The following is a 15811-nucleotide window of genomic DNA, read 5'->3' on the forward strand; positions in this document are numbered from 1 at the left end:
TGCTATAACACTAAGCACTCAGACTCTAGAAGAGTTATTCAGGCTTCCCCATTTCTTAGAGTGGAAGTTGGCCTAAAGAACTGAACTGAACTGATCAGTGAAGTGGTGCTCAGGGACATATGGTAAGGGAGGTAAGTGACTGGCAAGCAGGGGAGACAACCATTGCAACGTGAAATTAACAACGCGATACCTTTACGACGCGGTCATCACAATGCAAGTTGTTACAACGACTTGCGCTGGATGGCGCTATATACTAAGGAATAGTATGATTTACTATTCCAACACCTTCCCTACTGTTACGTAGGCTGGAGTTGGAATAGTAAATTATACTATTCCTAAGTCCAGCGCCTCTAGCGCAAGTCGTTGTAACGACTTGCGTTGTGATGACCGCGTCGTAAAGGTATCGCGGTGTAAAGACCGCGTTGTAATGACATACATCCGCAAGCAGATACATGAATTGAGAGGCTAAGTGGGGGAAAAGAAAGGACAAGATGAGAAGGTAATACCATGGCTGAGGGGCTGTCAACAAGGATAGAGAGTTTAGGTGCATTATTTAGAGACGAAAATGGATTCTAAATAGGAGATATATTTTTTTTTTTACAGCAAACTTTCATGTGAACAATATCTTATTTGTTAATAAGAATTTACCTTCATCACAATAAGGCATTCTTGTAACACAAAAAGCACAAATTGCAAGCCTAACAGTTAAAATTTGAAGGCTGCAATATCATTAAAGAAATTAATGTCTGAAAACCTAGCAGCGAGGACCATGACTAGTGTGACTAAATTTACTGAATGCACAAGTCTACATTGCCTCCCAGTTACTGGAATAGTATTTTTCGAAGACATGCTTACTTTAAGGTCTGCATATCAATACTATATCATAGCACCATTTAAAAAACACAAAACAAAAAAAGACAAAAAAGCAGGTGGTCATGCGTTTTCATTGTGATGGCATGTCTTTTTCCTTCAGTGGACCTACCTCATGTTGCTCTAAGCACCTAAAAGATATATTCCCAATTCAACAATGACTTTATGACGTCAATTGAAGCGACTTTTAATCTCAGTCACGCGGAATGAGTTCCATAATGCTGGACATTTAGTTGAGAAGAATACCCTTTTTAGGTCTGGTGTTAGACTTGACCTCTGATTTTATGGATATTCTATATATAATATACTTATTTATAGGAATTTTCAAGAGTGTTGCGTCATTCACATTTTTCTTCCGGTCACAACAGCCTACAGCATGTGGGCCAACCACTGGCTACTTCACTGTGACTGACGGCCTTATACCCTTTCACCAGGAACACATCCACTTGCAAAGCAGTTCCCTCAAGTGCCAGGTACTACTTAGGTAATGTGCACTTTTAGAGACTAAGAAAATGCTTATGCTTCCAGTTATTTTATTTTTTTTAGATTAAGGAGTGCCTAGCAAATTCGACAAAAATACAAATTCTGCAAAAATCATGACAAAACAGACCAGCATTAGCAAAGCCAATAGGATTGCAGCCGATGCCTTTACTAATACAGATTTTCTTACGGCAAGAAGCAAATCTGTCCTAGATTCCTCAAATGAGGTGGTATGACTGAGGTGTATTTTTAAATTGTATAATGTTCCTTTAAAATTAATTGAGAATGCTACTTGTGTGTAAAGCTGCACTAGAGGGCCAAAGAAGCATCACTTCAGTTTCAACAACCACATTAGAGCTTCAGCCCCGGAAACTATAGCTTTTACCCCTTATACAACAGTTTTCCCTTCACATTCGTTTTATATAGGGCTTTTTGTAAGTCGGGTCCCGGCAGTGCTCAGTCCTGCAATCATCAAATGAAAACGTTAAAAAAAAAAAAAAAAACTACGCACAAAATCTAGATTGTGTCAAGCAAACAGCACTATACAGCGTTGCTACCAGTGACCTGCAGGCGAAAGCATCAGGGACAGATCAAAATAGAAAACGGCTCATCTGGCGCTGTACTCGGTTGGGCTCAGTTAGGATTGGTGCTAGTTTTGGTACAAGTATGTTAACAAAGGGTAGTTATAGTGGACTGGCATGAGAAGGGTAGGACATTTGCACAATACCCATATATATCACTGGATAATTTGCAGTCTAGCAGGAAATTGCTTGGCATCTGATGCAATTGTGCTGAAAAATCTAAATGACTTAAATAGATACTCTGGACCAAGAATTAATGGTTAACCCACACAAAGAATATTCTCTATGTGCTGCACTTTTTGAGACCAGAAATTTACACAATCATGTGAGACATTCTGGAGAGGAGATGCATACAAGGAGGTGGATTTATACATGGCAAGATCAGAAATCTCCATCTCGTGGTACTGTGAGGAGAGAGCACTACATAAAGAATCCCTCAGTACTGAACTGCAGATCAGATAAAAAGATCTACCTTACCGGAGGAACGAATCATAATGAGTGCTACGGGCGTGAGTTTTTTTTTTTTTTTTTTTTTAAATAGCTGCACCTGTATTTATTTTTTCAACCAAGAGGGTCCATGTGTACGGTCACCAAAGAGTAGTACATTTAGGATGTATACAGAGCAATCACCAATAAATACCCATTTACAATTGGGACCAAGCATATACCTGGATTTTTCCCTTCACCGCGAGTAGGGCGAACTGATGGTTTGGGGAATGTCGTCCCTTCCAAGGCTTTGGCAGCTGCTGCATGTTGAGCTTTTTTAATACTGGTTCCCTCAGCTTCCCAGTGCTGGTCCCCAAGAGTCAGCTGTACTGTAAACACCTGTAATCAAGAAAAGAAACTTCATAATATTGGTCCTACTTGATCACAACTTTCAAAATAGGTTACTACTTCAAATGATGCAGTACACAAGAGATTACAGCAAACTGAAAGACAATCCCATACCAGCCTGACAGCATGGTCCTAAAGCACACCTCACCCGTGAGTCAGAGGCAAGATAAACACCTAGGAAGTCACAAGTCAACACTGTCTGGGAGCCACATAGGTAGAAAGAGCTCAAGATTGTAAATTGCAAGAGTTATTCGCCTCCAGTTAAAAAAAAATGTGTTTACTTTTACCTAAAGCATGTAAGGAATTTCTCCCCAAGATAAAAAAAAAATATATATTACAACACAGAGTTGGCATGGACTTCTTCGGGGCATAGAATGACGGTCCTGGGAGAGACAATGGATTTGTGCAGAATAGATGCTTGGGCCTCCTTGATAAGTGCCTGATAGTGGGGAGTCTGATAGCTCTGATGAAAGTGACCGTCTGCTCCGGGTGCATGAGTTTTTTTGTATTTGGACACTTATAAAAATAAAGGATTGATCGAGACAATTCCAACTAGAACATATGAATAATTGACCAACCGTCTTGTAATAACGAGTGGTGCACCACTCCAAAGTTTGGGTTCATTCTTTATTTGCATCGCAGCTGGCACCCAACAACGGCAGGGGCCGGAGTAGTTTGGGCACACTCAGCCAGATTGTCTTTTAAAACAAACATGAAGGGAACACAGCAGGGGAGTGCGGTCACTGTGTCCGCCATTGCCCACAACAGTACACAGAGTTGGCATGGGTAAGTTAATTTTATTTAAGTATGGGCATTTGTGAGAGCTGTACAACAAACCAATTTCAGCAATATGTTACAGAGGTAAGCCCAGCAGGTAAAAAAAAAGCCATAAGCCAGAGTGTTCATACTGTGTGTTTTAGTAAGAGGTTACAAGAAATAGCGTCAGAGGAGGTGGCAGGGAGCATTTTGAGTTATAGACAGAGTTGCATATAAAAAGAATGGGTAGAGAGAAATAAAATTCCCATGATAGGTTACTTTATATTAAATGACAAGGAGTAAAAAAGGTACTCCACCTAGTTCTATTTAGAAATGAATACAGCTAAACATAGGTCAATGATCGTTCAAATAGACATAACTACACTAGCCTGCTGCTACTGCAAACTTGAACCAGATACAAACCTATCCCTACCTATAGTGGGATCATATATAGCCACCGCCAACAAGGTAGGTGGCGTTTTCAAGCACTCATTTCCTAACAAACTCTGCCTCACAAGCAGGTTGTCTTGGCATGGTCTAGCTTACCCTTACAACCATTCCTCATGTATTCATTGATATGCTACAATGGTATGGGACAGTAAAGGTTTAACTTTTTGCAACCAATATTCTACCAAGCTCAGAGAAATCCCTTTCACAGAGATGAACCAAGCTTCTCTTAAAGAACTTTTGCTGCTCAATGGCAGCTTTTTTAAACTGAAGACAAATGGTGCAGGGTACAAGATTGGACACAAATTATACAGCTGCATCAACTGTAAAACGGTGTAAAGACAGAACAGAATGATCTGAGCAGACATCAAGTTTGAAAAACTAACACCCGAACAAGCAAATAAAGTTTAACGGGACAAAAGCCACCACATAAAAAAGGTGGGAGATATTCAAACTGGCATGACACATTCTCTTCTTCAGCTCCACATGGCCAAGTTTAAGTTTCTCTGTGAAGATGGTGATGCTATGTCCTAAGCATAAATTACAAGTGCTTGAGACACAGGGGCGGCTCCTCCACTATGGCGGAGGAGCGTCGCCCCACTGCATTCTCCCAGTGCGAGAAGCAAAAACATTTGCCTGTAGGAGAGTAGGCGGGGCAGCTCTGCTTACGGAACAGCAGGGCAGGTGAGGAGTAGTTTACCCACAGAAAACTATTCAGCCTCCTTCCCAATAGTAAATTTGAAAGCTACATTAATTACTCTGCAGTAGGATCATAAAAATACAGTGAGAGCATCACCATCGCAGGTCACAGTAATAGTGACAAAAACTTCAGATGCTAAAAATGAGTTGCAGTCACAGACAGTCTATGCTGAAGTAAGATGATCTTGAAGATTGTAAATTAACAAACAACCAAAAAAGTCAGTTCTCCCTAATAGAACCCCTTCATTTCACAATAATATAAAAGTGACTAAAGTAAGAAAATGTCCACACAAAATAAAGTGGGAGTCTAGATGAAACAAGCATTGGCATAGCCAATAGGTCTCGCCTTTGGGACCTTATAAGTGTTTACCCATGTAACACGTTATGTTGTTGCACCAAGGATATTGTGCTGCATATCTAAATAGTTATAAGGTCCCAAAGGCTAGCCCTATTGGCTATGCCAATGCTTGTTATATTGTTGATTCTATGCGCCACATCTAAGGCACATAACATGTTGCTTATTAAAATTAAAATCGCTGAGTGCACTGCTTTTGCTGTTAACTTTGGTATATCACATCATGCAGGGCATGGCTTATGTTCTTTTAGATAGTATTATTGTTGCGCTCTGTTGCCTTTTTGTTCCGATCTTGCATGCGCACTATCCTCCCGCTGCCAGTCAAGCCTGCCACTTCTATTTCATTCAGGAGATCCTTGTGTATAAATTACTACAATAGCCTGATAATGCTAGTCCTAGCGAATCTTCCGGCCCTGCCTCCAGCTGCAACAGACGGGAAACACTTGGCAACGCCGAAGGTGAAGTTTAGACTGCACATATGCAAAGCAAAACCACCCCCCATGAAAGTCAGGGAGCTTATTAATGACGCTATACATTTTACAGTTTTATATCGTGTGAAGCAGACCCAAACATATCGGAACACTGTACATGAGCACCAGTTTATTTGTAAGATTCGAGGTACAAAAGGAAGACAATCGTATCCAACTTTCGCCAGACATATCGTACAAAAAAAGGCAGACTGCCTATGAAACATTAGTGGATTGAAAACTATGCTTAACAAGCAGTTTTACCCCAGGAGTAAAAATAACAGAGATCGGGAGGGGACAGGAGTAAAGACAACAGAAACGACAGGAGCGGGGGCAGGAGTGAAGACAATATGGACAACGGACGGGTGCGGGCGTAAAGACAAACAAGTACCGTGCCGGACAGAGTGCATACACAGGCAGGAGGCAGGGGCAGGCAAGAGAAATTCGGAAACAACTTACCACAGGCATGAAATTTCAGGGGCTCTGCTAGCAAGAGAGGCCATAAGGCAAGGTGGCACAGGCTCAATGCCAGGACAGACATCTTCATCACAGGACAGGCAGAGCCACGCTGCACGATGGCACAGGGACTGAGGAAGTGGAGAACGGCAGAAGTGTCATGTGACACGGCATGGCCTGAAGGAGTGGGAGCTCGGGAGCGAGCAATGGTGCTGGTAAGAGCAAGACGTAGGCCGGAAGTCTTTCCAGAGCAATAGCTCGGGAGCGAGCAGCTCTGCTCATAACCGCAAGCGCTAGGTCGGAAGTCAGTCCAGAGCAATTCCAAGAGGTCGTTTTTCCTAGAGTAGCGCATGCGCGCTGCACTAGGCTCGACCTAAAAAGGATTATGCTGCCTATCTTACACTGAAGCCATCCCTTTTTACTCTTAGCTGTCTATATGTTCACATTTGCACTCTGCTTTTTCTTGTCAAAGTGCACCTCGTTGAAGTTTTTAAGCAACTGAGTGAAACAAGTTATGCCAGAGCCTTCTCACAATCCTAGAGGGAGGGACTGGCTCTCGAAGGTGCAGGAAGTATTCTTAGCTTTATCAGGGTCCCATGCATAATAGCTTATCTTAAGTGAAAATTCAATACAAAACATATTGTACCTTTCTTAAATAACACCAGAGCAGAGCAGGGACACTCGGAGGGGGGGAGGGGAAGGGTGGGGGGGGGACGGGTGAGGCTGAGGCGAAGTCATAAAACCATTCATCCTGACCAGACCCAAGATCAGAATCGAATCCGCTGACCTCATGCCTATGCCTTTGCTTCCTCCTTAGACAGCCCATTTGGACAGGAAGAGCCTGATCCAGTTAGCTAGAGGGAAACATCAAGAGGCGAAGGTGGGCTGAGTGTGCTCAGGCTTAGGAGAGCGACGCATGCATATCTACTAGGAGGGTCGAAGATGCATTAACCAGGGTGTTGCAAGGCCAGTCCCATCGCTTGCTGGAGCTGGCCGTTATGCCCTGGTTTAAGGTGGGCTTTGGTACCTTCTATTGAAGATATTGTAATGAAGCTGTAGAAAAAAGGAAGGCCTCAGGCTACAGGGTACTAACCACAATGGGTTAAGAGTTACTTCCCTTCGAGTAATGAGCTGAGACATCTTTTGAACTGACTTACATGAGCACAGGTCATAGGCATTAGCTGGAGTCTGACCTACTGGTTCTGATGACTGGTGCAAGCTCTACACAGCCAGGAGATGTGGTTGGGTGTTGCTGGCACACTTCTACAGACACTCCGGTGATCAGCTAACACCATAATGCTTCTCACACACAAGGCAGACAAATAGATGGTGGGACATTTTTTCTCAAAAATGAGTCAAACCTTTGAATAACTACGTAGTAGACTAGCTTATTTATTTTATTCATGAATTCAGTTTTTTCTATAGCACGGACATTATCCACAAAGATGTTAGGTTAGAGTGCTTTACAGATATGGCAGAAATAGCTACCATTAATTCACATAAAAACGAATACACAGCTATGCTACTATATACAAAAACACATTTGTACAAAGTGGCAAGCTAAGATAATAAATATGCTGACTTATGTTTCATGAGTTAACTTCTTGAGATCAGACTATAAGTTTAAAGAAGCAAACTTATGAGTAGATTTCAGTAGAGAACGGTAAGGGAAAATGAGAAAAGTCCCAGAGAAAAACAGGAGTATAACAGTCATTAAAAGAGGATGGAGAATGAGAAAGCAACGAAGCATAGACATGGATTGTTGGGAGGCTCGAGTTCCTGTATCATACCTTGCTGGGTAGAGTTAGGGTTTCATCAAAAGTTAAACTGATAAATAAGGATCATTTTCAGGGAAGCTTTGTATAATGACAAGAAAGGATCCTTCCTTCTATATGTAGGTTGGTTTCTGGTTTTGGGAACCGATAGATCGCTGAGCAAGACCAAAAACAAGCACTGGCAAAATCAAAATGCCTTGTTTTTATGAGGTAAAGCATTCAAACCAGACAACAGCACACGCTGTGGAGGAACTGGTGGTAATGGTGGGGTAATATCGGTGGTAGTGTTATTGATGACGTGACAGTAATGACAGCGGTGATAATTATATTGGTCCAGTATCAAAAGTGTGGGGGGAGGGCAATGCCACACACTCTAGTCCAGACAAAAAACAAAATAGGCCACTAAAGTAAAGGACATACAAAAAATGACCGATTTCCATAAACAATGCATGCATGCGATACAGAATTGAATCTGTGATGACAGTGTGTTTTTTCAATGTAAAATTGGCCCCTCGTGTTGCAATACAAGCACTTCATATGGATTGGACAGGTATGAATCGGCCAACAGCGTGAGGTGCGAGAGTAATACTCCCACTGGATTGTGACTAAGCTGGTTATGCGTTCTTTAAAGAATTAGTAACAATAGTCGACCACAGCTACACTGTTAATCCATACCTAGCAAAAACTGGCCTTACATTCAGCAACGACCGCTTAGTTTGATGATAAACGTGAAAATTAGTAAGTTTGAAAAATCTGTCAAATAAAAGTTACAACAAAAAAAAAAAAATCCATGAATAGGAAACTTTGTTCCCGCTTCCCGCCGGGCCGCCTGCGATGACCCGGCCAATCGCAGCGCGGCCCCAACCGGAAGTCCCGCCCCCATCGCGGCGCGAGAGAGAAGCCACTGTCCGAGGAGCCCCGAGGGCTCCTGATCGAGTCCCGGTCCCGAGATGGGGGACCGGGTGAAGAGCGGCCGGGCGCATGAAGAAGGCGGGGCTCTCATGTGGTGAGAGAGCCCCGCAAAGTGCAACCGCCGCCCGAGAGGCACGCCGAGCACCGCCAGAACAGGTGAGTGTGTTGCGGAGGAGGAGGGGTGAGTGGGGGTGGGGTGTGCGCGTGTGTCTGTTGTAGTGTGTCTGTGCGTGCGTGTGTCTGTCTGCGCGTGTGTCTGTTAAAGGGGGGGTGCGTGTGTGTGTGTATGCAGTGTGTGTATGTGCGCATGCGTGCGGGAGCCTTTCTGTGCATGGGAATAGCAGGGACGGTGACGCGCGCGCTCACGAGATACAATCGCCAGGAGGACAAGCTCGTCACAGTCTGCTGTCTACATTCCCCGGAATCCCTGGAAAGTGGCGACATAAGTTGTCTCCCTAGACAGCAAAAGCTTCGCTTTTGCTTTCGTCTAGGCGAGACCTAAAAAACACCTTAAAGGTGTACTATGTAGAGCAGAAAACCAACACCTACAACAGTGCTATTAGGGTGCGTTTGCTGCCATAGTGAGACGTTGGGTGGACACCCAGGAAAGCGCATGGACAGGACATCCCTGGTCCTGGAGAACTGCTCACCGTAGATGCAGGAGGATTGCAGTCGTAGAGCAGCTTTTGCCGGTGGCTGCAGGTGGTGGGCACCAGCACCCATTTTTGGTTCAGACACATCATCAGAGTTGGACTCAGACAGTGGTTAATTTGTAAAAAAAAAAAATACGTGCCGGGACTCTCGTCAGGAGTCAACTTGCACCATCCCATTTCTCTTGTTTGTGCCACCTAAAACCGAGTCGACTACTAACCATGAAAGTGGGGAGAGGATGTGGCCTAATGGCCAGAGCTGCTGACTTTGGAGTTGGGGAATCGGGCTCGAGTCTCAGCGTCTGCTCGGCATCATGTGATTCTGGGCAAATCACAATCTCCCTGTGCCTACCAAAAATGAATGTGCAAGATAGGTGGAGGAATCGCATGCATACACAGGAACAACCTTTCTGTGCTGAAAGTCTCCGCATCGTCCCTACCCTCCCCAACTTCTTACGAATACATCTGCCTTGACATTATCAGTGAGGGCAAACCGATATGCTCCCTTCACGGCATTTACCACCCACCCAGAGAACCTCCCCTTCGTCCAACAAATCATGGACATGATTTCAACCAACGCTGGACGACAGCTCACCCAAATATACCTTGGTGACTTCAACCTCCACTGGAACGATCACAATGATGCGGTGGTAAATAGTCTTAAAAACTTCGACGCCCTAGACCTCACCCAAATATGCAACAGCCCGACCCACGAGAAAGGCTCTACCCTCGACCTGATCATCGCCAAAGAGGACGCCATCCAACTTGAGTCTATCCAACCATGTGACTGGTCAGACCATCATATTGTCACATTCATCATCAATGAAAAAGTCAAACTCAACACTGGGCAATCCTCCAGACCTAAAGTCTGGAAAAGAGACCTGAAAAAACTCAACCCATACTCCCTACCCCCGAATAGCTGCGATCTCCTGCTCCCTCCTACGGGCGCCACAGATGTCCAATCCTTGACTGACCACTATCTCAACGCCATGACCTCAATAATTAATGAGGCTGCTCCCCTGCAACTAAAAAGAGTCTCCGCTAAAATCTCCAATCCATGGTACGACGGAGTCTCAATGAAGATAGACGAGCCATGCGAATGGCAGAGCGCACCTGGAGAACTGCTCCGTCTGCACTGCATCTGAAAACGCTGAAGAAAAAGAGAAACGCCTACTTCAGGAAATTAAAGCGCTCAAAAGCAAACTTCTTCAGCCTCCAGCTCGACCAAGCAAAAAACCGCCCAAGAAAACTGTTTGAGCTAATCAGAACACAAGCCAAGGAACAACCCCAAACTCTTAGCAATGCGTGCGAAGCACCCTCCTGTGAAGAATTCGCCGCTTTCTTTACCCAAAAAACTGACAACATTAAGAGTGATCTCCGCACTGACGCAAGCCTCTTCGCCACGCCCAACTGCATAACACACACCGAACCAAAAAACAACGCTACATGGTCTTCCTTTGACACCTACACCGAAGAAATAGGCAAACTGCTCAGTACCTTGAAACCCTCCAATCACCTCACGGATCCCCTCCCCGCTAATGCTGTCAAAGATTTCACTACATTGCTACTTCCACTCTGGACCAAAATTATCAACAGCTCACTCCAACAAGAAACCATCCCTGACTCCCTCAAAGTTGGACAAGTCACTCCTTTACTAAAGAAACCTACGGTCGACCCAACCGACCTAAACAACTATCGCCCCATTACCAATATTCCCACTCTCGCCAAACTATTGGAAAAATGCGCGCAACTACAACTGACTAAACACATTAATCAGTTTGATCTCCTCAACCCTCATCAATCAGGCTTCCGAGCAGGACACAGTACTGAAACTGCTATGACTCACATAATTGACGATGCCCTTCAAATCCTAGATCAAAATTATACCTGCCTCCTCATCCTTCTTGATCTCTCTTCAGCATTCAACACTGTTAAACATGAGAATTTACTCGAACTTTTGAACACAAGGATGGGTATATCTGGGACTGTTCTCAAGTGGTTCACCTCCTTTTTACACAACAGATCGCAGAAATTCAAGAGTAACAACCTGATGTCCTCGCCAATACCTGTTTCGTTAGGCGTCCCTCAAGGATCCTCCCTATCACCAACTTTGTTCAACCTAGTTATGGAACCTCTCACTACCTTGCTACAAGCATCCAATGTACTTTTTCACATGTACGCAGATGACACCCAACTATATCTCAAACTACAATCCCCCAAAGACATTCTACTCCTGAACTCAACGATCAGAAGCACCCAATCCTGGCTTGCCGATAATCATCTCAAACTCAATGCTCTGAAAACAGAGTTCCTTCTGATCTCACCTCCCGCGAAGGTCTCTACTACTCAATCCTGGCTGAAACAGCTAACTGCACTCAATGTCCAACCCACCATAGTAGACTCAGCAAAATCTCTAGGCATAACTCTCGACTCCAATCTCAACATGCAGCATCATATCAGCAAGGCTACTAAGGGAGCAAACTTCCAAATCAATATCCTGAGGAAACTTAAACCCTTCCTGCCAGCCAAAGACTTCCAAACTGCAGTACAAGCACTAGTAATCCCGCGAATTGACTACGGCAGCATCGCCCTCTGCGGTCTTCCGTTAACCACTACTGCACCCCTAAGAGCTTCTCTAAACGCTGCAGCAAGACTCATCACGGGGTCAAAAAACACTCTCATATCTCCCCTGACTTGAAATCCTTGAACTGGCTGCCTTTGGAAGCCAGAATTCACCTGAAAATCGCCTGCATGACACACAAGGCTGTACATCTGAGCTCTCCCGGATACCTCGCTCAGAAGCTGTCAATCTCTGGTGGCTCTAGAAACACCAGAGGCACTAACAATCTTCTGCTAAAACCTCGAAGATTCCGTAAGGAAAAAACTTATAAACGCTCCTTCTCAGGAATGGCACCCAGGATCTGGAACTCACTCCCTCCTGAAACCAGGCTCATCTCTTCCATCACACTTTTTAAGAAAGAAGTAAAAGCTATTCTCATGGCCAAATACAGTTGACACGACCTATTAACGTTATCCGTATAGACTCTGCACCATTCTGTATTATTCTGCCTGATCACTACGACGATGTGTTTTACCTGTATTATTGACTTACCTGACTATATATGCACACATCTATCTGTAATATCTGCATATTGATGTACCTGTTTTACTTTACTCCCTAATGATTTGAGTTTCACTCTCTTGTTGGTATGCCCTGCTTTGTAAAGCGCTCTGATATCTGCAAAGATTTTGTTCGCGCTATATAAAACTTTCAGAATAAATAAATAAATAAATAGTACAAGACAAACTGACAGAGCCTAACGGAAACAACCCAGTTTAATGTAAAAAAAAAAAAAAAAACAACAAAAAAACATGTCCTGGTATCTTCATATAGAATTAATATTATACTGTAAAACAAATTATTGGTATTGTTGCAGCTATTCTGCTCTAGAACAGAACTATGCTTGGAACCACAGAGAAATAGTTTGTGGAACGGAGTCACTATACCACCTCATTATCTGAGAGTCAGACTAGCTATAGTGCCTCACCTGCCCTCCTAACCTTGCCAGAGAAACAAGTGAAGTGACACCCCAGAACACTCTCGACCCTCTCAAGGATCGTAGTAAAGGGACACACCCTTTCGCTTTCACACTCGTACTTGTCCACAATAAGATAACCAGGAGACACGAAGGAAAATAAGAATATTTAAACTATTGTGCTCTGAAATGTAGTATATGTGCCACAATTAGAAACAACTACATATCAAAAATACTGTTAGCGTTGTTATTCATCCATTGATCATAAAAAGCCCTGTCATTTTATAGGGCAGAGGAACCTAACATCCCCCGCTACAGAAGTGAAATGATTACATATCAAAAATGTCTGAGATTACTGGACAACCCCATACCTTAGCATTGACAGATAGACGTTATACATTTCAGCAAACGCAGTGTTCTAGTCTCTGAACTCTCGTTCCATGTGGGTGATTATGTCTCATGTCACAGCTGAATTCTTGTGTTAGGTCTAAGTACAAGTGCCTGGCCAGAAAGAATAACAAGGGACATCATTGTTTGACCTGGTCAGTGGTGTTCAGACTAAATCCCAGGAAAAGAAAAGAAGGCAAGAATATATGCAAGTTCCGTGTGAAAGTACAATGTGGCACAAAAGCAAGCGTGTTTATATAGTAACTTGTGCTAAGAAAAAATTAGGCCTAACATGTGCAGTTAGGCTAACATAGGGAAACTACAATGGGACTTGCGGCAAACACACAACACACTCCCTTTGGTCAGAATAATCGCACTTAGAAAGATACTAGATATGGTAAATGGCATTTGAAAGTAAACATACTCAAAGCCTCATTTCAGAAATGTGAATCACTAAACACTAAAATTAGAAGGGAATGTCAACTTGGTAAAATAATCAAATTAAACTGCTTCGGAGGAATCAATAGTGTCACTCGCCATTTCATAAGCCAAAGACTCAACGAAGGAATCGGACTCCACACAGGGTGATTGGTCAACAGCCAAAGCCACAGGCTCCAAACAACTAACAAGCTCACAAATCTCAGCCGATGTCGAGACAGTAACCAGACAACATGCGTCCGTGTTGACCAAGCCTGTATCTTGTGGTCCATGCGCACGGCTCCTCGTAGGCCAAAGGCTCAAACCTCGCATTGTTAAGAAGTTGCGAACCCAAATGACAGTCCTGAAAATGGGTCAAGAGGAGACTCAGTGCCAGTCCAAAGTCCAAGGCAGCAGAGCTCTGAAAAGCCAGGCATATGTCTAGTGCAGTAGCCGTCGGCAGTAGGTGTTTCTGTAGTGCGGTGACGTGGGCAGGGGGAGGGGCAGGGTGGGGGGTAGTAATGTATGGATTACGGAGTTTTACAGGTAAGTAAACATTTAAATAAATAAAACAAATTTCGTTGCGCGCACTGCATCACATTTTGTGATGCAGTGAGCGCAACAAAATTCGTTTTATTTATTTAAATGTTTACTTATCTTTAAAACTCCGTAATACATACATTCCTACCTCCCACCCTGCCCCTCCCCCTGCCCACGTCACCGCCCTACAGAAACACCTACTGCCGACCGCTACTGGTCTAGTGCCCATTCGAAGGGACATCAGATGCAGTTAAACCAGGCAGGCCGAAACGTCAAAGACCAAACAAGAACATTCCCTTAGTAGAAGTATTCCAAAGATATGAAACATACACTCACGGCAGTGTTGGAGCACTGCCAGTCCCTAGAGCGCCCACAAAAGTAACATTCTTTGAGGAAAAACAGGAACAGGATGAGAATGCCGCAACTGAGGAGTAACAGCAATGGAAACCCTCTGAATACACTAGAGAAAATGGAGTGGACGGGATTCCTCCAAAGATGGTCTGAAAAGAACTAACAAGGCCAAACCCTGCAACCTTAGAAAAGCAGGCAAAGACAGCTGTACTAGAGGCACTGAATTTTGATTCACTAATTCTCCGAAATGCTGGAGAAGGTTAGTATTAAACAATGAGTATTTCACTAGAAGTTCTAGCCACCTGCAATTCGAAGGTCTAGCAAGCAGATGTAAGAGCTACTTCTTGCTGAAACAATAATACTTAGAGTCTGCTTAGTTTGTTGACATTTGCCTTTTAAAGTTGGAATGGAAGGCCACAATAAGTTACCTACAATCCAATGCAGAGAGGGAAACAAGACGAAGTTGACTAACTGAGAAACGGCAAAAACATATGGGACTCGAGACAGCATTCCATAAGTCTTGATCACGAAGCATGAGATAACTCGAGTTAAAGAGTACCGCAATGAAAGGGAGAATTGCGGGAACCAGAATTATTTTTAAATAACAGGCCAAATTTGGCATACAAGTATTGCATACGCCGTGTATTTTAACGTCTTTGCAAACAAGTGAATGTCCGACAGTAGAGTTGCATTCTTTACCAATGATAAAAACATCCTTGTTGCTACGTTCACAACAATTTTCAATCTGAAGCTAAAGTCATCAGCTCAGGGGTCCCCCAGGGCTCTAGTCTGAGCCCTGTACTATTTGTATATGGTGCCCCTGATTGAGCTAATCGTTTCCTACCAATTAGCACAATATCATATGCTGACGACACACAGCTTATTCTGGTCCTGGATAGAGGCTACTTTTGAGTGGATGAATAACAATCACCTCAAATGTAATTCCGGTAAGACGGAAAATCTGCTGTTCGGCTCTCAAAATCTGTTTTCCCCGAAAGACTGGTGGCCTGATGATGCTGAAGCCCCTCCAAATACCATCTCTTCTGCTCGAAATTTGGGCATTAAATTCGATGACCAGCTGTCTTTTAAACAACAAGCGGTGGCCGTGGCCGGCACTTGTTTCTATATTATTAGATCTTTGAGGAAGTTTTTTGATCTTCTTCCTTTGTCAGCAAGGCAAACGGTACAAATTGCCTTGATAACATCTAGACTGGACTACTGCAACGGCCTGTATGCTGGAGCAAATAAGTCCGTTCTCGACAGGCTGCAGATGGTCCAGCATGCAACTGTCCGTTTGG

At 43.7% G+C, this 15811-nt stretch overlaps 1 protein-coding gene across 4 annotated transcripts in view; it reads right to left on the minus strand.

Annotated features, from left to right (window-relative positions):
* STAU1 (staufen double-stranded RNA binding protein 1) overlaps positions 1–15811 on the minus strand; it is a 383483-nt gene that overhangs the window by 300192 nt on the left and 67480 nt on the right. For all 4 annotated transcript variants that reach the window (XM_078651853.1, XM_078651856.1, XM_078651855.1 and 1 more), the window contains one exon: positions 2600–2756. In XM_078651853.1, coding sequence (XP_078507979.1) covers positions 2600–2756 — 157 coding nt within the window. The remainder of the gene's footprint in view (positions 1–2599; positions 2757–15811) is intronic.

This window comes from Lissotriton helveticus, chromosome 7, assembly GCF_964261635.1.
Source record: "Lissotriton helveticus chromosome 7, aLisHel1.1, whole genome shotgun sequence".
Classification (NCBI taxonomy): domain Eukaryota; kingdom Metazoa; phylum Chordata; class Amphibia; order Caudata; family Salamandridae; genus Lissotriton; species Lissotriton helveticus.